This window comes from Symsagittifera roscoffensis, chromosome 8 (genome assembly GCF_963678635.1).
Source record: "Symsagittifera roscoffensis chromosome 8, txSymRosc1.1, whole genome shotgun sequence".
NCBI classification, from domain to species: domain Eukaryota; kingdom Metazoa; phylum Xenacoelomorpha; order Acoela; family Convolutidae; genus Symsagittifera; species Symsagittifera roscoffensis.
Window position 1 is genome coordinate 3,827,298 of NC_087069.1, and position 14,071 is coordinate 3,841,368.

The following is a 14,071-nucleotide window of genomic DNA, read 5'->3' on the forward strand; positions in this document are numbered from 1 at the left end:
TTGGTCGAAACTTCGACAGCTTAATCTACTTAACAATTGCCTCCCCCCTTTCTAGAAGGGGGCAATTGTTAAGTAGATCCACCCTTTTGTAACTTTTTTTCGCCTTTTCCTTTTTTATGATTGAAGAGGGAAATTTGTCTTCCCTTAAGCGAAGTAAAATTATTTGAAGATAAAGAGAAATCAAGCTGCCAAATGTTGCATCGGAAATGACTTTCTTCGAATAATAACGAATAAGGAATTATTCATCAATGATTAATTGCATTTCTAAAAAAGAATTAACTGTTAGGTTGCGTGCATTCATTTGCCTTCTAACGGAATAAGTCGTCAATTGACGCTTTAAAAATATTAAAGTAATAGTATCCAATATCCTAGATAACAAGCATACCTTAGCTATTTTTTTGACCTTGCAAAATCATTCAAATCTGTTTCATATCGAATATTTTGAACAAATTCAGACATATTTAGACAGTTTTTGTACTGAAGCTCGTGAAATACCTGCTAACTTTCTTTCAGATCGAAAATACTTACTGCCTAAGAAATGATGATAAAATCTGATTTTAGACTACAAGAAATCATGGTGTACCACAATGCGCAGTCTGATTGATTTCAGATAGTGTTCAAAAAAATTTAATTGGATAATCATTCCGTTAATTGGATAATCATATTCTAATTGCTGATGATAACTTAATTAGCTCTTTTCGAACCCAAAATAAACAAAAGACTTCTTTCAGTAAATAATTTAGTTACAGTTAAAAAATTTTTATTCGAAAGAAAAGATAAAACGTGGTGTTTTATCTTTTGACGAGCATTATAATGGATTGAAAGTTTTGTTTCGCAAACGATTTAATTGAGTGTCTATGAATAATGATTTTGCGACATTCATTCAATATATATCTTGCAATTTGTCATTAATGGCGTGCTTTTTATGTTGAGCTTTTGTTAGCTGAATTGTTTTCAGCAGATGAGAATGAAATAGAATGATCGTTTGAATTGATGAAGCAATCGGGGAGTACAAGTTTGCTTCCTGAGAAAAAATTATGTTCGATGTGATCTAACCTTAGCGTGCTGAAAGTTTTTAATCTGCTAACTGAAAAATAGGCATTCGTCTGATGAAATTTACAAAAATCAATGCAAAAACAATAAACAATAGATCAAAAAAGAGTACTTGACGAGAATACAAAATGCTTTCAGGTTAAATTCACTCTTGCCTGTGTAGGTTGCCATTGCTAATCGAAACTAATTAGCAAAGTTACAGCTCTTGCTCGCACACTAACAATTTCATAGCTTAATATTGAAAACCCTACCTAGGGGGATTTCTATCTCTTCATTCTCAAAAGCGGGTTTGGGGGGTTCTTGGAATGGAAGGGAGGAGGGGAGGTTACCTTACGGAGTCGACCAACTAGTCAACTAAGTGGCCCCTCGCGCCTTCATTTTTAGCCTTCATCGAAGAGTTTGCTCAAAGAAAAGACAAATAACCTCCGGAATTTTAGTTCTAATAATATCGTTTTTTTTTAATGATGCAGAGCTCATTTGTGTTTTGAGTTTACCGTTTGATTGTTAGTTTTTTCCAAAAATGGATGAAAAGAATTGAAGTTTCGAAGGGTGTTTCATAAAACATCGAATGTCAGGGTTCAATCTTTGCCGGTTTAATCAGCAAATCACCTGACCGCGGAAAGTAAACAAAGCCAAGAGGTGTCACCGTGTTAAGCATGGGATCATCTTCAGATGCAATCAATTTGTTTGTTTTTGAAGCCAGTTTTCCGTATTTGTTCAAACAAGCCAGACAAACTTTACCAAATTCCAAACTCTGAACATTGGCGGGATTAATAATCACCTGGTCATTCGATTTGCGAAAGTTGTTCTAACAACTTTTAGTTTTCTCAATTCTCAATAGCTCATCTTCAATCAATAGATATTGTGAAATTGTGCCGATTTTGAATATGCGCGGAAGGTGCCACGTTCTTTTTCTCTTCCTGATTGTTTTCCCTGCTAGTGTAGAGGTCACGTGGGAAGAGACGATGCCTGCACTCCATTGGGAGTCACTGAAGTTCGCGTTGCCTTCCAACCACGACCCAGTTTCAGAGTCATGTCTCAATCTGAAGTGAGTTTCTCATTGGTAAACAGACAATTCCCCCCCCCCCCCCCCAATCTTGTAGTGTTTTGAAAGCTCAAAAATCGAATTGGTCCTCGCTAGTTCAAAAATTTTTAAATGACGAGAAAAGTTTGAAATGACGCCTTAACATAAGATTTAGAGTGACGAGAAAGCAGGTCGTACCAAATAACTTTTCTGCCTGGTTGTTTAAAGTTTTGTGACTCCTATTATTCTTATGTTCATACTCTTGTTCAGTTTTGATATTTGATGAACTATAACATTCTACAAAAGAATCGAAAAAAGAAAATCCCTAGCCTAATTTTTTGAAAATAATCTTCCAAATTTTAAGCATAAATCCAAGAAGTTAGTTCCAGTATAGTTGAAACATTTTTGATTTTTTGAACCTTATTCAAAACTTTTGAATAAGGTTTCTGATGAATTCTTCTTACACGGGGTGCGAAGACAAAAAGTGAGCCCAATAATTCTATTTCAGAAAAAACTACTGTCTTCTGAATTACCAGTTCGAGGTTAGCCAGGGGGACCATGAGGCCATGCCTGCGGACGAGTGGGCATTCCAAGTCATAGTCAGGCCACAGTTCCAGGATATCAACTGGCTCTCACACAGTCGAAGCGACAAGGGTCAGTAGCTTTTTTTTTGATATTTAGTATCCGCTCTGTATAATTACACGAGCGCAGGGTAGTATGGATAGTAAGATGAAGTTTTTTCTAACCTAAATGGCCATTTAAAGTGCTACTTTTGGAGGCATATTTGAAATAATTGGATGAATTAGCAGTATAATACAGTGCTGATTTAAATTAACCGGACAAAACGAGCTAAACTTAAAATTTAAAACGCGTTTTTCTCTAGGGTTGAGTTTAGGTGAAAATTTATGAAGACAAAACTTGCTTAAATTTTTAGCACAATTATTGTGGTGTAATTTCTTTTGCGAAATTCGGGCCTAAAATTTTACCCCTAAAATGGGTCATTTTGGCTTTTCTTAGTTAAACAAAAATTACGCCAAAAAATACCCAGTCGAGCACAGACATAATTGTTAAGATTCAGAGTTAGAGCAAGTAGGACTAGGGGATAGAGGTTTGAGAGTTATCTGAGGTTTCAACTGAGGAGAGAGAAGAGATACTGATTGTTGAAGAATGAATTGAGATTGTGTTTATAAAATGACACGACAAACTGAGCATCAAATAGTACCAGTTAATTAATTACCAGTTAATTAATTAGTTTATCAAATACCAGCAGACCAGTTGACCTTGTCTGAGTGCATTGAGTTTTATACCAGTTGACCTTTAATTAGGTTTCTATTGCTCAAGTCTGACCTTGAGTTTGGTCTGGTATTTCACTAGTCTGGCATTGAGCTCGTCTGTCCTCAACACCCCCACTCAGGCTGAATTGGCTTTGTCCAATGTCAGGCTGCAACCCATCAGCGTTCGACGATGTTGATCCACCTTTGCCTTGCTCAGGGATTTCGTCAACAAGTCAGCCTCCATGTTTTCGGTTGGACAGTACTCGAGCGCAAATGTTCCATCCTCGACCCGCTCTCGGACAAAGTGATACTTGACATCAATGTGCTTTGTACGCTTCTGCATTACGGGATTTTTGCACATCTTGATGCAGCTCTGGTTGTCCTCGTTGATCACAGTTGGACCATCACACGTCATATCCATCTCATTGAGTAGGGATCGTAAGTAGAGGCCTTCCTGAACAGCCGCTGCCATTGCTTGATACTCAGCTTCGCTGGTAGATATTGCTGCAGTAGGTTGCTTCTTGGTACTCCAGCTGATTGCTGCTCCTGACCGCTGCACATGAAAACTGTAGCCTGTTGTTGACCTTCTGTCATCAACGTCACCAGCCCAGTCAGCATCTGCTGAACCATAAAGGTTGAACCCATCAGGATCTTTGATGTAGCACAGCTCCAGATCTTTGGTTCCTTTCAGGTATCGCAGTACTCTCTTAGCAGCCACCCAGTGTGTTCTCCCAGGATTCTCCAGAAACCGTGAAAGTTGAGTCACAGTAGCTAGGATGTCTGGCCTCGTTTGCTTGGCTATGTACAATAACGAGCCCACTATGCCTCTGTAGTCCTCACGCTGCATTGCCACTGCTTCTTCTGAGCCCGCTCCAGGGCAGTCCTTCTTCGTCAACTGAGTGCTGATATCAGCTGGTGTCCCTACTGGTTTGCAGTCAGCCAACCCAAAGCGCTCCAAGCAGTCTTCAATGTATCGAGACTGATTCACAGTGACAGAACCAGGTGCCCGTTTGACCTGCATTTTCAAAAACCAGGCTAATGGACCGCGATCATCCATCTTGAATCGGTCAGTGAATCGGTCCCTCACCCTGTCAACTTCTGCTTGCAGTTTGCAGCCAATGATCATATCATCCACCCATACTAGAACATAGATCATAGCATCATCCATTCCCCTCATCGTGAACAAACAGAAGTCATTGGTGCTTCGAGTGAAACCAGTCTCCAGAAGAAACGTGCTCAGCGTCTGGTACCAGTCCCTTCCTGCCTGCTTCAGCCCATAGATACTGCGTTGTAGCAAACACACTTGGTTGTCCCCGCTGCTGAACCCCTCGGGCTGTTCCATATACACAGTTTCTGTTAACGGCGAGTTGAGGAAGGCTGACTTCACGTCCATCTGATGAAGTACAAGATCATCTTGCGCTCCCAAAGCCAGTAGTATTCTCTTTGTTTCTGGTTTACAGGTTGGCGCAAAGGTCTCATTGAAGTCCAGTCCTTCCACATGCATAAAACCCTTCACCACGTATCTGGCTTTAAACCGCTCCACTTGTCCCATTGCATCTCTCTTCACAGCAAGCACCCAGCGTCCAGGAATGACCTTGCGAGAATTTGGTCTATCAACAAGTGTCCAGGTGCCCATTGCCTTCAGTGACTGCACCTCCAAAGCCATAGCTGCTAGCCACTGCTCCCTTTCTGGTCCAGATACTGCTTCCAAGTAGCTTCTTGGCTCTTGTGCTATCACTGAAGCATGAGTGTAAGCCAGTCCGTATCGGATGGGAGGGTTCCGCGTTCTAGTTGACCGCTGCTCTGGAATCTCTGTTGGCCTCTGCTCTGAAGGCTCTGTGGAAGGTGGTTCCAATTCTTCAGTCTCGACTGGGTCATCTTCCGTAACCCCCACTGAAGCTGCTGCTCCACTATCATTCGCTTTATTGGTAGACTCAGTGATGGTCTTCGTGCTAGTTTCCTCTACATCAATGCATCCCTCGATTGATAGACCCAGTGTTTGTGACTGCTCACTGTCTACCAGAAAGTCGTCTGGAATGATGTCTTCATTGAACGTCACGCTTCTTGCTCGTACCACTCGCTTTGTCTCCAGGTCCATCAGCAAGTAGGCTTTGCTCTCCTCGTCATAACCAATGAACTTGCTCTTCTTGCCTTTCGGATCCAGTTTCCGCCGGTTTCCTCTGTCCAGGTAGTACGCCAGGCATCCGAACACTCGCAGGTAGTTGACTTTCGATGGCTTCCCATAATGCATCTCCATTGATGAAATGCGATGCTCATTGCTGGATGTAGGACACAAGTTGCGAACCCTGACTGCCGTTGACATTGCTCGTACCCAGAACATCTTTGAGAGCTTTGCATCGGCCAGTAGACATCGAGTCATCTCAGTTATCACCCTGTTGTACCTCTCTGCCACGCCATTCTGTTGCGGAGTATTAGGTACTGTAAACTCCTGTTTCACCTGCATTTCTCTACAGAACATCCGAAAAGCATTCGACGAATACTCACCTCCGTTGTCAGTTCTCAAGCACTTCGGTGTTCCGTGCTCAGCTACAAAGTCTTTGAACTTCGAAAGAGTATCGCTCTTCTTAACCAGGTACTTGACCACTGCCAGACGGCTGAAGTCATCAATGAAGCTCACGGCATAGCGCGCTCCATGCATGCTCGCAACTTCAAATGGTCCCTGGATGTCGCTGAAGACCCGCTGCCCCACTGCAGTTGCCCTGTTCTCTGTCTTCTTTGGCATTGCTACTTCGTGCATCTTCGAAGCTGTGCACACTTCGCAGAACCCTAGCTCGCCGACATCAACAACTGATATTAGATCATGCTTGTTGAGATGCCCCAGCCTTCGGTGCCACAGCATTGCACTACTTGTCTCCATCTTCGCTTTCGTAGCTAGAGTCATCGCGTTCCTCTTGAACTTGCACTCCAGGAAGAAAAGCTTGCCGCGCTGCTTCACTGGTAGCCGTCGACCATCCGGTGCCACAAGATGAGAAGAGTCTGATGTAAAGCTGAAACTAGACCCTCTAGCTATTGCTGAGCTCACACTCATCAGATTCACGTTGTAGCTCGGCACAAACAGCACATTGTGGAAAGTGTAGCTCCTCGTCACATCTTGACAGTCTCGTATGTCCACTTCCACCGAGCCTATGCCCTCAATCTTTGATATTGTACCGTTCGGATTCTCAACTGTTGTCCCCTCATCCCATTTCTCAAAGCTTGAGAAGACAGCCTTGTCGCGCACTACATGATCGGTGCATCCCGTATCCACAATGAGATCATCTCCCTTCATTGAGGTTGTTGCACAACAACTGAAGAACCCTGTCTTTGCCTGCTTGCAGTCCCTTGCAAAGTGTCCTTGTTGTCCACACTTGAAGCACCCTTGCTTCCTTGAAGTTGGACCACTTGCTTCATTCGAGCCACTGCCTCGAGCACCAGATTGACCACTGTCACTTCTGGATCTGCAATCTCTTGCCAAATGACCCTTCTGACCGCACACAAAACAGCCACCACCCGACGCTCCTTTCTTCTTCCTCACAGCTTGCATAGCTATGTGTCCATTCCCAGTCTTCTCTCCACATCGAGCTCGTCTCGAGTCATCATAGTTCCTCAACCTCGTTCTCAGCTCTGTAAAAGTCTTGGCCGGCTGGAAGCTCTCCTGCACCACGAAATGCTCAAAGCTGTCAGGCAGTCCGTTGATCACGAGCGCATTGAAGAGTGTGTCCGTAATTGCTTCCCCAGCTTCACTCAGCCGCGTCATCAGCTCTTGACTTCGAACGAAGTAGTCATCGAGATCCTCCTCTGATCCTAGGCGCAGCTTCGCAAGCTGGCCTACTAGACTGACCACTGTAGGCCTCTCCACACTGCAAAACTTCTCTTGCAGCAGTCTCCAGGCCTTCGTCCCATCGCCATAGCCATCCGCAGCCACGCAGTCGTTCTTGATGTACATCAGTGTGGTGTTGTTCAGGACCAGAGCTAGATGTGACCACACTGTGTTTCGGTTGTCTTTCCTCTGCTGGATCAGCACAGCTCGCTCCTGCATCTTGGTGTTGTACGCCGTCATCTGGTCAGCATTCGGATTCTCAGGTAGCGTAGGTTCAGCTTCTGGTAGATCGTCATTGCCCATCACAGTCCTGAACAGGCCTTTGGTATGCATCAGTGCCACAAACTTCGTCGACCAAGCTGGAAAATCTTCAGACTTTCCACTGAATCCAGCCAGTTTCAAGTCCATCTCTGCTTTGCTAAAGGCTAGATAAAAGCTAAAAAAAACTCTGACAGAAATCAAATAATTATTAAATCAAAAAGTTTAGAAATCTGGGCCCATAACCTGTTAAGATTCAGAGTTAGAGCAAGTAGGACTAGGGGATAGAGGTTTGAGAGTTATCTGAGGTTTCAACTGAGGAGAGAGAAGAGATACTGATTGTTGAAGAATGAATTGAGATTGTGTTTATAAAATGACACGACAAACTGAGCATCAAATAGTACCAGTTAATTAATTACCAGTTAATTAATTAGTTTATCAAATACCAGCAGACCAGTTGACCTTGTCTGAGTGCATTGAGTTTTATACCAGTTGACCTTTAATTAGGTTTCTATTGCTCAAGTCTGACCTTGAGTTTGGTCTGGTATTTCACTAGTCTGGCATTGAGCTCGTCTGTCCTCAACAATAATTATATCAGTGAGCTCCTTGTAATAATTATATAATTATATAAAGTGAGCTCCTTACGTAGCCCATCAAACTTTAAAAAGAGTATATTCTCCAAAACTTTGTATAAGTTAATTTATTTTTGTTTGATAGACAAAAAAGGTGGTTTTTAAAAAAAAATACCAACTATTTATTTAAAAACAAGTTTTAAACGATTTGCAATTTTTTTAGAGAATATACCCTTCTTAAAGTTTGTTGGACTACGTCAGGAGCTCACTTTGGTATAATTATGTCTGTGATCGACTGGGTATTTTTTAGCGTAATTTTTGTGCAAAACAAATTACCATATTAATTCTGCTAAAGTTTTAAGCAAGTTTTGTCTTCATAATTTTCCACCTAAACTCAACCCAATTTGAGAAAAACGCGTTTTAAATTTCAAGTTTAACGCGTTTTGTCCGGTTAATTGAAATCAGCACTGTAACATGTGCTTTGACATTTGATTAGTGATAGGTTAACACATTGATGCTTTTTAAATTTAATTAATTGAACCGAAAAAAGTTGTTTGTTTCGGGCAACTGAATAATGATTAAAATCGTTTTTCAGAAATTTTTCAACTCTCTGCGAGATTTTCGAAATGCATAATTTATACGCAATTATGTTGAATACATTTTAGTTCATTTCATGAAAAGTTAGCGTGGTTGCCTGAGTTTATTATGCAAAGTTTAAGTTGCTGAATATTTTACTGCTCCAGATGCTCTGCCGCTTTCTTGCTAGTGTTTGCGAAGTTGAAGCGTTGCCTCTGTGTAATTCAGAGAGTTTCGTGGATAGTAATCAATTAAAATTGGATGATAATTTTAAATTCCAAAGCAATAAAATCCATTTTGATTCGATTATAATCGATGAATTGGGGGTTAACGAAAGGGGATGAAATTTCAGGGTGATGAAAGAACGATTATGTAGGGTTTTGCTTAAAAATGGTTAACTGATAATAATGGATTTAAATCGATTTTTTGTTACAAAAACTTACTTGATTATAAATTTTTTTATTTTCTCGTATACTACCTCGCCAAATCTGAGATTATAATTTTAAATGAAAAATCAATTTATAAGAAGCTCACTCGTGTAAACGACCCCGCCCAATTTTTTTGCTCAAACAGTTGTGGCCCTAGAAAACATGAGTTTTGAGTAATTTAACGTTTTGAGTGTTAACCGTTTTATGAAATTTTTGGTTTTTTAAATTACTGATATCAAAGGTTCAATCGTGAGAACAGGTTAAGAAATCCTTCTGGCATCAGCAACTGTCCTCTAACTTTTGGAGAAGAAAAGTTATGGATTTAGTAAAACAAAATTTTTGAATGTTTAACAGTTTTTGTCCCTGTCAAATCTGATATTAAGGATTTAATTGATACAAATTGTTATATAAATCTCCCGGTATAAACGGTTTTGCCTTGGAGTTTAAGTACAATTGTTATGATTTCCGCAAAAATTAACTTTTTGAAGCCTGGAACTTTTTTTTGAAACTCACGCATTTTCTCGAAAACTTCTTGGCCAAGTTTTAGAGTAAGGGTTCAGTCGAGAAACCCGGTCACCGGAATCCCCCTGCATGAGCGGCTCCACCATAAATTTTGCAGGAATTTTTTTTCCCAGAAACTCGAATTTGATATGTTACGATAAACCTAAATCTGCAAAAAAGGCCACTTTTTCCAGCCACTGATTTTTTAGGTCCAATTTTCTTGCTTTTTTGAAAGCGTTCCGTTTTTTGCAGGTCATTCTATGTGAAGGTGATAACGTATACTTTCTCGGCAAATCACATAAAATCGAATTTAGCTGTATAATTGTTTCAACTTCAGTTATTCAGTTTTTAAAATTTTCATAAGGTAGATCAAGTATTTTTTTTTCGATTTCCCGTAATGGGAAAATGTTAGCTATACAAATTTTATGTGATAAAAATTCTTTTCAAAGAGGTTTCATGCAAGCTTCAGTATGTATTAAATTGACAAAATTGTAGGGTCAAAATTTTTTCTAATCTGAAGTTTGCATGATTCGAAGTTTCGGTCGAACCGGATAGTAAAAAAAATCGGGCCAATGGATTTTAATTTCACTTTAGAAGATGAAACCGATTTGATCCTTTATATTTCATTTTTTCAATTTTTTTTGTTATTAACCCAGTCAAAATCAAGTATAATGGATTACAATGGCTTATAGCAATCTGTATAGTTTGTAGCAAATTATTCCCAAGACTTGCAGCATGTTCTGTTCCACTCATGGCTTACGCGGCTTGTAGATATTAGTAGATGAATAGACGAAACTGGTTCACATTTTGATTAAAAACTGTTTAGATTAAAAAATCGATCTAAATCTCGGTAGCTGCTTGAAAAGGCCTTAAATTAATTAATTCAATTCCCAGTTTTTATCATGTAGGAGGCTGCTGCAATTACCAGTCCGACCAGTACAAGGAGTATGGCCAGAGAATGGGACTGACTCCACTAGAGTACATGGAGAAAATGACAGACTACACGACAGACAATAAACACGTCAACTTAATCAAAGTCAGTGTCACGCGTATCAATTTTTTTTGTTTATAAGAGTGGATTTAGTTTTTTAGAAAAAGCGAATGTGAAATAAAATAGTCGATATTAGCGCCGAAAAGGATAGTAACACCGATTTGTTGGTTCGCTAATTCTTTATGTAGGTTAAGTTCACGTTGATAAAAAAAAACATTTTTTTTGTTCAAATCTTTTAAGTTTGCTATTAACGGTTCAAATGAACTGAGTTATAATTAGTTAGGACCAGTTGGGATTAGAGAAAAGGGAACAACATCTTACAAATTGTACGATCTCAACGAAAAAATTCCCTCTTGCAACGTAGAATGATGCGTTCCGATCATCTTTCCGGTTGAGAGGCCTAGACGATAGCCTTTTTTTCGATATCGCTCCGTTTGTTTTATTTATTTGCAAAAATGCAAAGAAAGGGTAATTTTCTATAGTTTCAACAACTGAGTAGAACTAGTTCTATTTTCGATTTATAAATTCGATTTTTCAATTTTGACTTTTTCAATTGTAATTTGCGTCTTTTTTGTTTTCCACGCCAAATTAATATCGGAGAGAGTTGGGGATATATCACATTAAAACACTTTTAGCCGTGATTCGATGGACATTAAAGCCTTTGAAAACGTTTTCCTAGTTTCGAGTAAATCCGGTTTGTAATTTTTAAGAGTAATGAACGTAGTGAAGACTCTTATATAGGTCTTGCTGAATTTTTTTTTTTTTTTTTCGGGAAGAGTCTTAAAATATTGCTGCACTTAGATATAATGCATTTTTTGAGTTCAATTGAAATTCATCTGCTGAAAGTGACGTAAATAGCACTCTCCAAATATAAACGTCGAATTAGAGCAAAAAAAACGTAAATGTGAACGATTTCTAGTTTCGAAAGTGGCATTTATTCTTAAGACTTTCCAGTGGAATAATAACTTTACCTATTGATCCAGTTTTTTCAAATCGGGTTCATGTTATCAAAAAGCGCCAATCATAAATTGTTCTAGAATTAAAAGAGCTTAAAGGGCATCTATTTTTTCTTTGAAATTCGGAAGTTGAAGAATGTGTATTTTTTTTTGCTTACTTGAGTTCAATTCTCTTTTCCGATCTTTGATTGGCTATGTTTGTTTTTTCGTCTCAATTCGAGCGAGTAAAGCGAGCGAGCACTCTTAATTATTCTTAATTAAGGACGTTTACTATAGCTAACTATATTTGCGAAGCAAAGTGTATTAGTACGAACTTTCTTTTTTTTTTCCAACCCAAGTCGCAACCAGAAGTCCTAGTTTTGGTGGCTCTATTGAATCGGTAGGCTGCGGTAGCAGTATAATATCATATGTGCTGAGTGGTTAGTTGGTAGGTTGCAGATTCGAATCGGACACGTAGCCGAATTTTTGCTAATCCGAGGCTTATTTCTTTTTTTTCTTATTTCACTTGATAGAGCTGCTTTTTGGTCGTGTTCTCGTAAGTGTTTGCGAAGCGCCTCTATGAGAATGCTTAGTTTTAATTTTTCTCGAGTAAAATTCGTGTTTGGAGATTTTTAAAGCCCTTTTAGGAATAAAAAAATTCATTTTGGCCTACATTATTTTGACTGTCGAATATGCCTAAAATATAGTGTTGCGTCGGAACCTTTTATTACACCTCCTAGAAAAAACCACTAATTTGAAGAAAAAAGTGTTTTTTTTTGTTTTTTAAAGACTATGGTCAGAACATTTTGTGCTACTTGTACAGTAATCGGCTATCCTTGCTTAATATTTTTATATTTATAGCTTATTTCGATGTTTTCAGGCCAAGTTTATTCCCAGCCTCTGTGTGAACATCATAACTGAGATTGGATTTGGCCCGGGCAATCTGAAAGTGTTCGGGCGGATTACCGGTCACACTTTCCTCCTCCCAATTCTCAGCCTCGGAGAGTTTGTCACAATCCGAAAGGACGATCTGCAATACCACACCAAACTCACCTTCGGCTGGTTCAAAGAGAATGTCATGTGTTTTGACAATCCCTGGATCTGTGGCCGCAAACCTCCAGTTCAACAAGTTGAAGACCAACTAGGAGCACTTGATATCGGTTTGAGACGGCGCCGAGACGTACCAGATGAACCCGTTCCCAAATCCTTACTAAGCTAAAACTATTGAACTATGAGATTGTACCTGTTGTATATGTTGATCGATTTTTTTGCAGATGATGTCAATTTTCACAGTTAGTTTTGTTGCATAAATTTACTTCTAAAATTTATTCTTAATATGCCAAAACAAGCAACCGCGTGTAAAAAAACAGCAGTAATCGGTTTTTTGGCGTATCAAAGCCGAATTGTTGACTAGGAGCAACCAAATCTGTCAAAAGACTACGCGTTTTCCAGTAATGAATTTTTCTATCACACTTAAAAGTTTTTTGTTTTAATTTTTTCGAAGACTTTTTGTGAAATTTTGCATATACATTAGGCAGTGAATGCTTTCAAATTGAAACCAGGGTGGCGGGTTACTGTGCAAGTAGCACAGAATGTTCCGACCAGTCTTCAAAAACCACAAAAAAAATTCTTTTTTTTTTCAAATTAGCGTAGTTTTTTCTGCGAATTATGATAAAAGGATCTAATGTAAAACTATAATTTAGTGATCTTCGACAGTTGTAGTAATAACTAGACATATTTTTTTTCTCAGAATTTTGAAATTCCTAATTTTCCAGTAACCATAAGAAAATAAGTTTTTTGCAAATCTTCGATCGAAATCAATTTATTTAAAAAACGAACTTCGAGTTTTCAGAGAAAATCTTAGTTTATAAGTTTGTTAGAATGACTGCTTTGACTATAATAGCAAAACATTGAGTGAACATGTGAAACGAGCTAGCAACGTTGAAACTGGAAAAGAAAGGGTTTGGTGGGTTCAGATTACGAGTGAGACTCAGAAAACCTAAATAACTGGATATGATCGAGCTAAAAAAAATCAGTTGTACTCGAAAAGGCCTTCCAAAAGGTAAATTAGTAGACGAAGATCTAGAATTGTTAAGAGACGTGCTGAATCTGAAAGCAGACGTACTTTTTTCCAAAAAAATGACACGCTGTTGCAAATTCGTTGAACATGAAATCAAAATAGAAGGGGAAGTATGTAGTAGCAAAGATAGATAAAGGATAGCTGAATTTAACAAGATGGATCTGTCTAAATCCCCATCAGCTTTCAATGTAATTATGGCAGAGAAAAAGAAATCAACAAGGGTTTCGTTGCGAGTTCCATTATTTGAACGTGTTCTTATAAAGACGATTAACCAGCCCCACGAACTGCTGAAACTCTCTGCAAATTGGGAGATGAGAATTTATTCAGAACTTTGGTGCCCCTCAGAAAACAAGATCATGAAAAGACAGGCTTTGCAAATGAGCTGGGATTCTTACGATAGAAAAAATTCTATTTCTTCTATGAAACAAGACTGGGACATTTCAGCGGCTAAGGGCCTAGTCCTACACGAACGTAAAAATTAAGAACTTAAACCTTATAAATTGATTTGTGGATGACATAGTCCTTGCGACATCTTCTTTGGAGGACAACATGGAAAGGC

General features: G+C 39.1%; 1 protein-coding gene across 1 annotated transcript; it reads left to right on the forward strand.

Annotated features, from left to right (window-relative positions):
* The first annotated feature begins 1,617 nt into the window (after positions 1–1,617).
* Positions 1,618–12,730, forward strand: LOC134853216 (uncharacterized). The gene is made up of 4 exons (XM_063869176.1): positions 1,618–2,101; positions 2,586–2,731; positions 10,415–10,542; positions 12,313–12,730. Exons 1-4 carry the CDS (start codon positions 1,941–1,943, stop codon positions 12,649–12,651), a joined length of 774 nt encoding a protein of 257 aa, XP_063725246.1. The 5' UTR covers positions 1,618–1,940; the 3' UTR covers positions 12,652–12,730.
* The last annotated feature ends 1,341 nt before the right edge of the window (positions 12,731–14,071 follow it).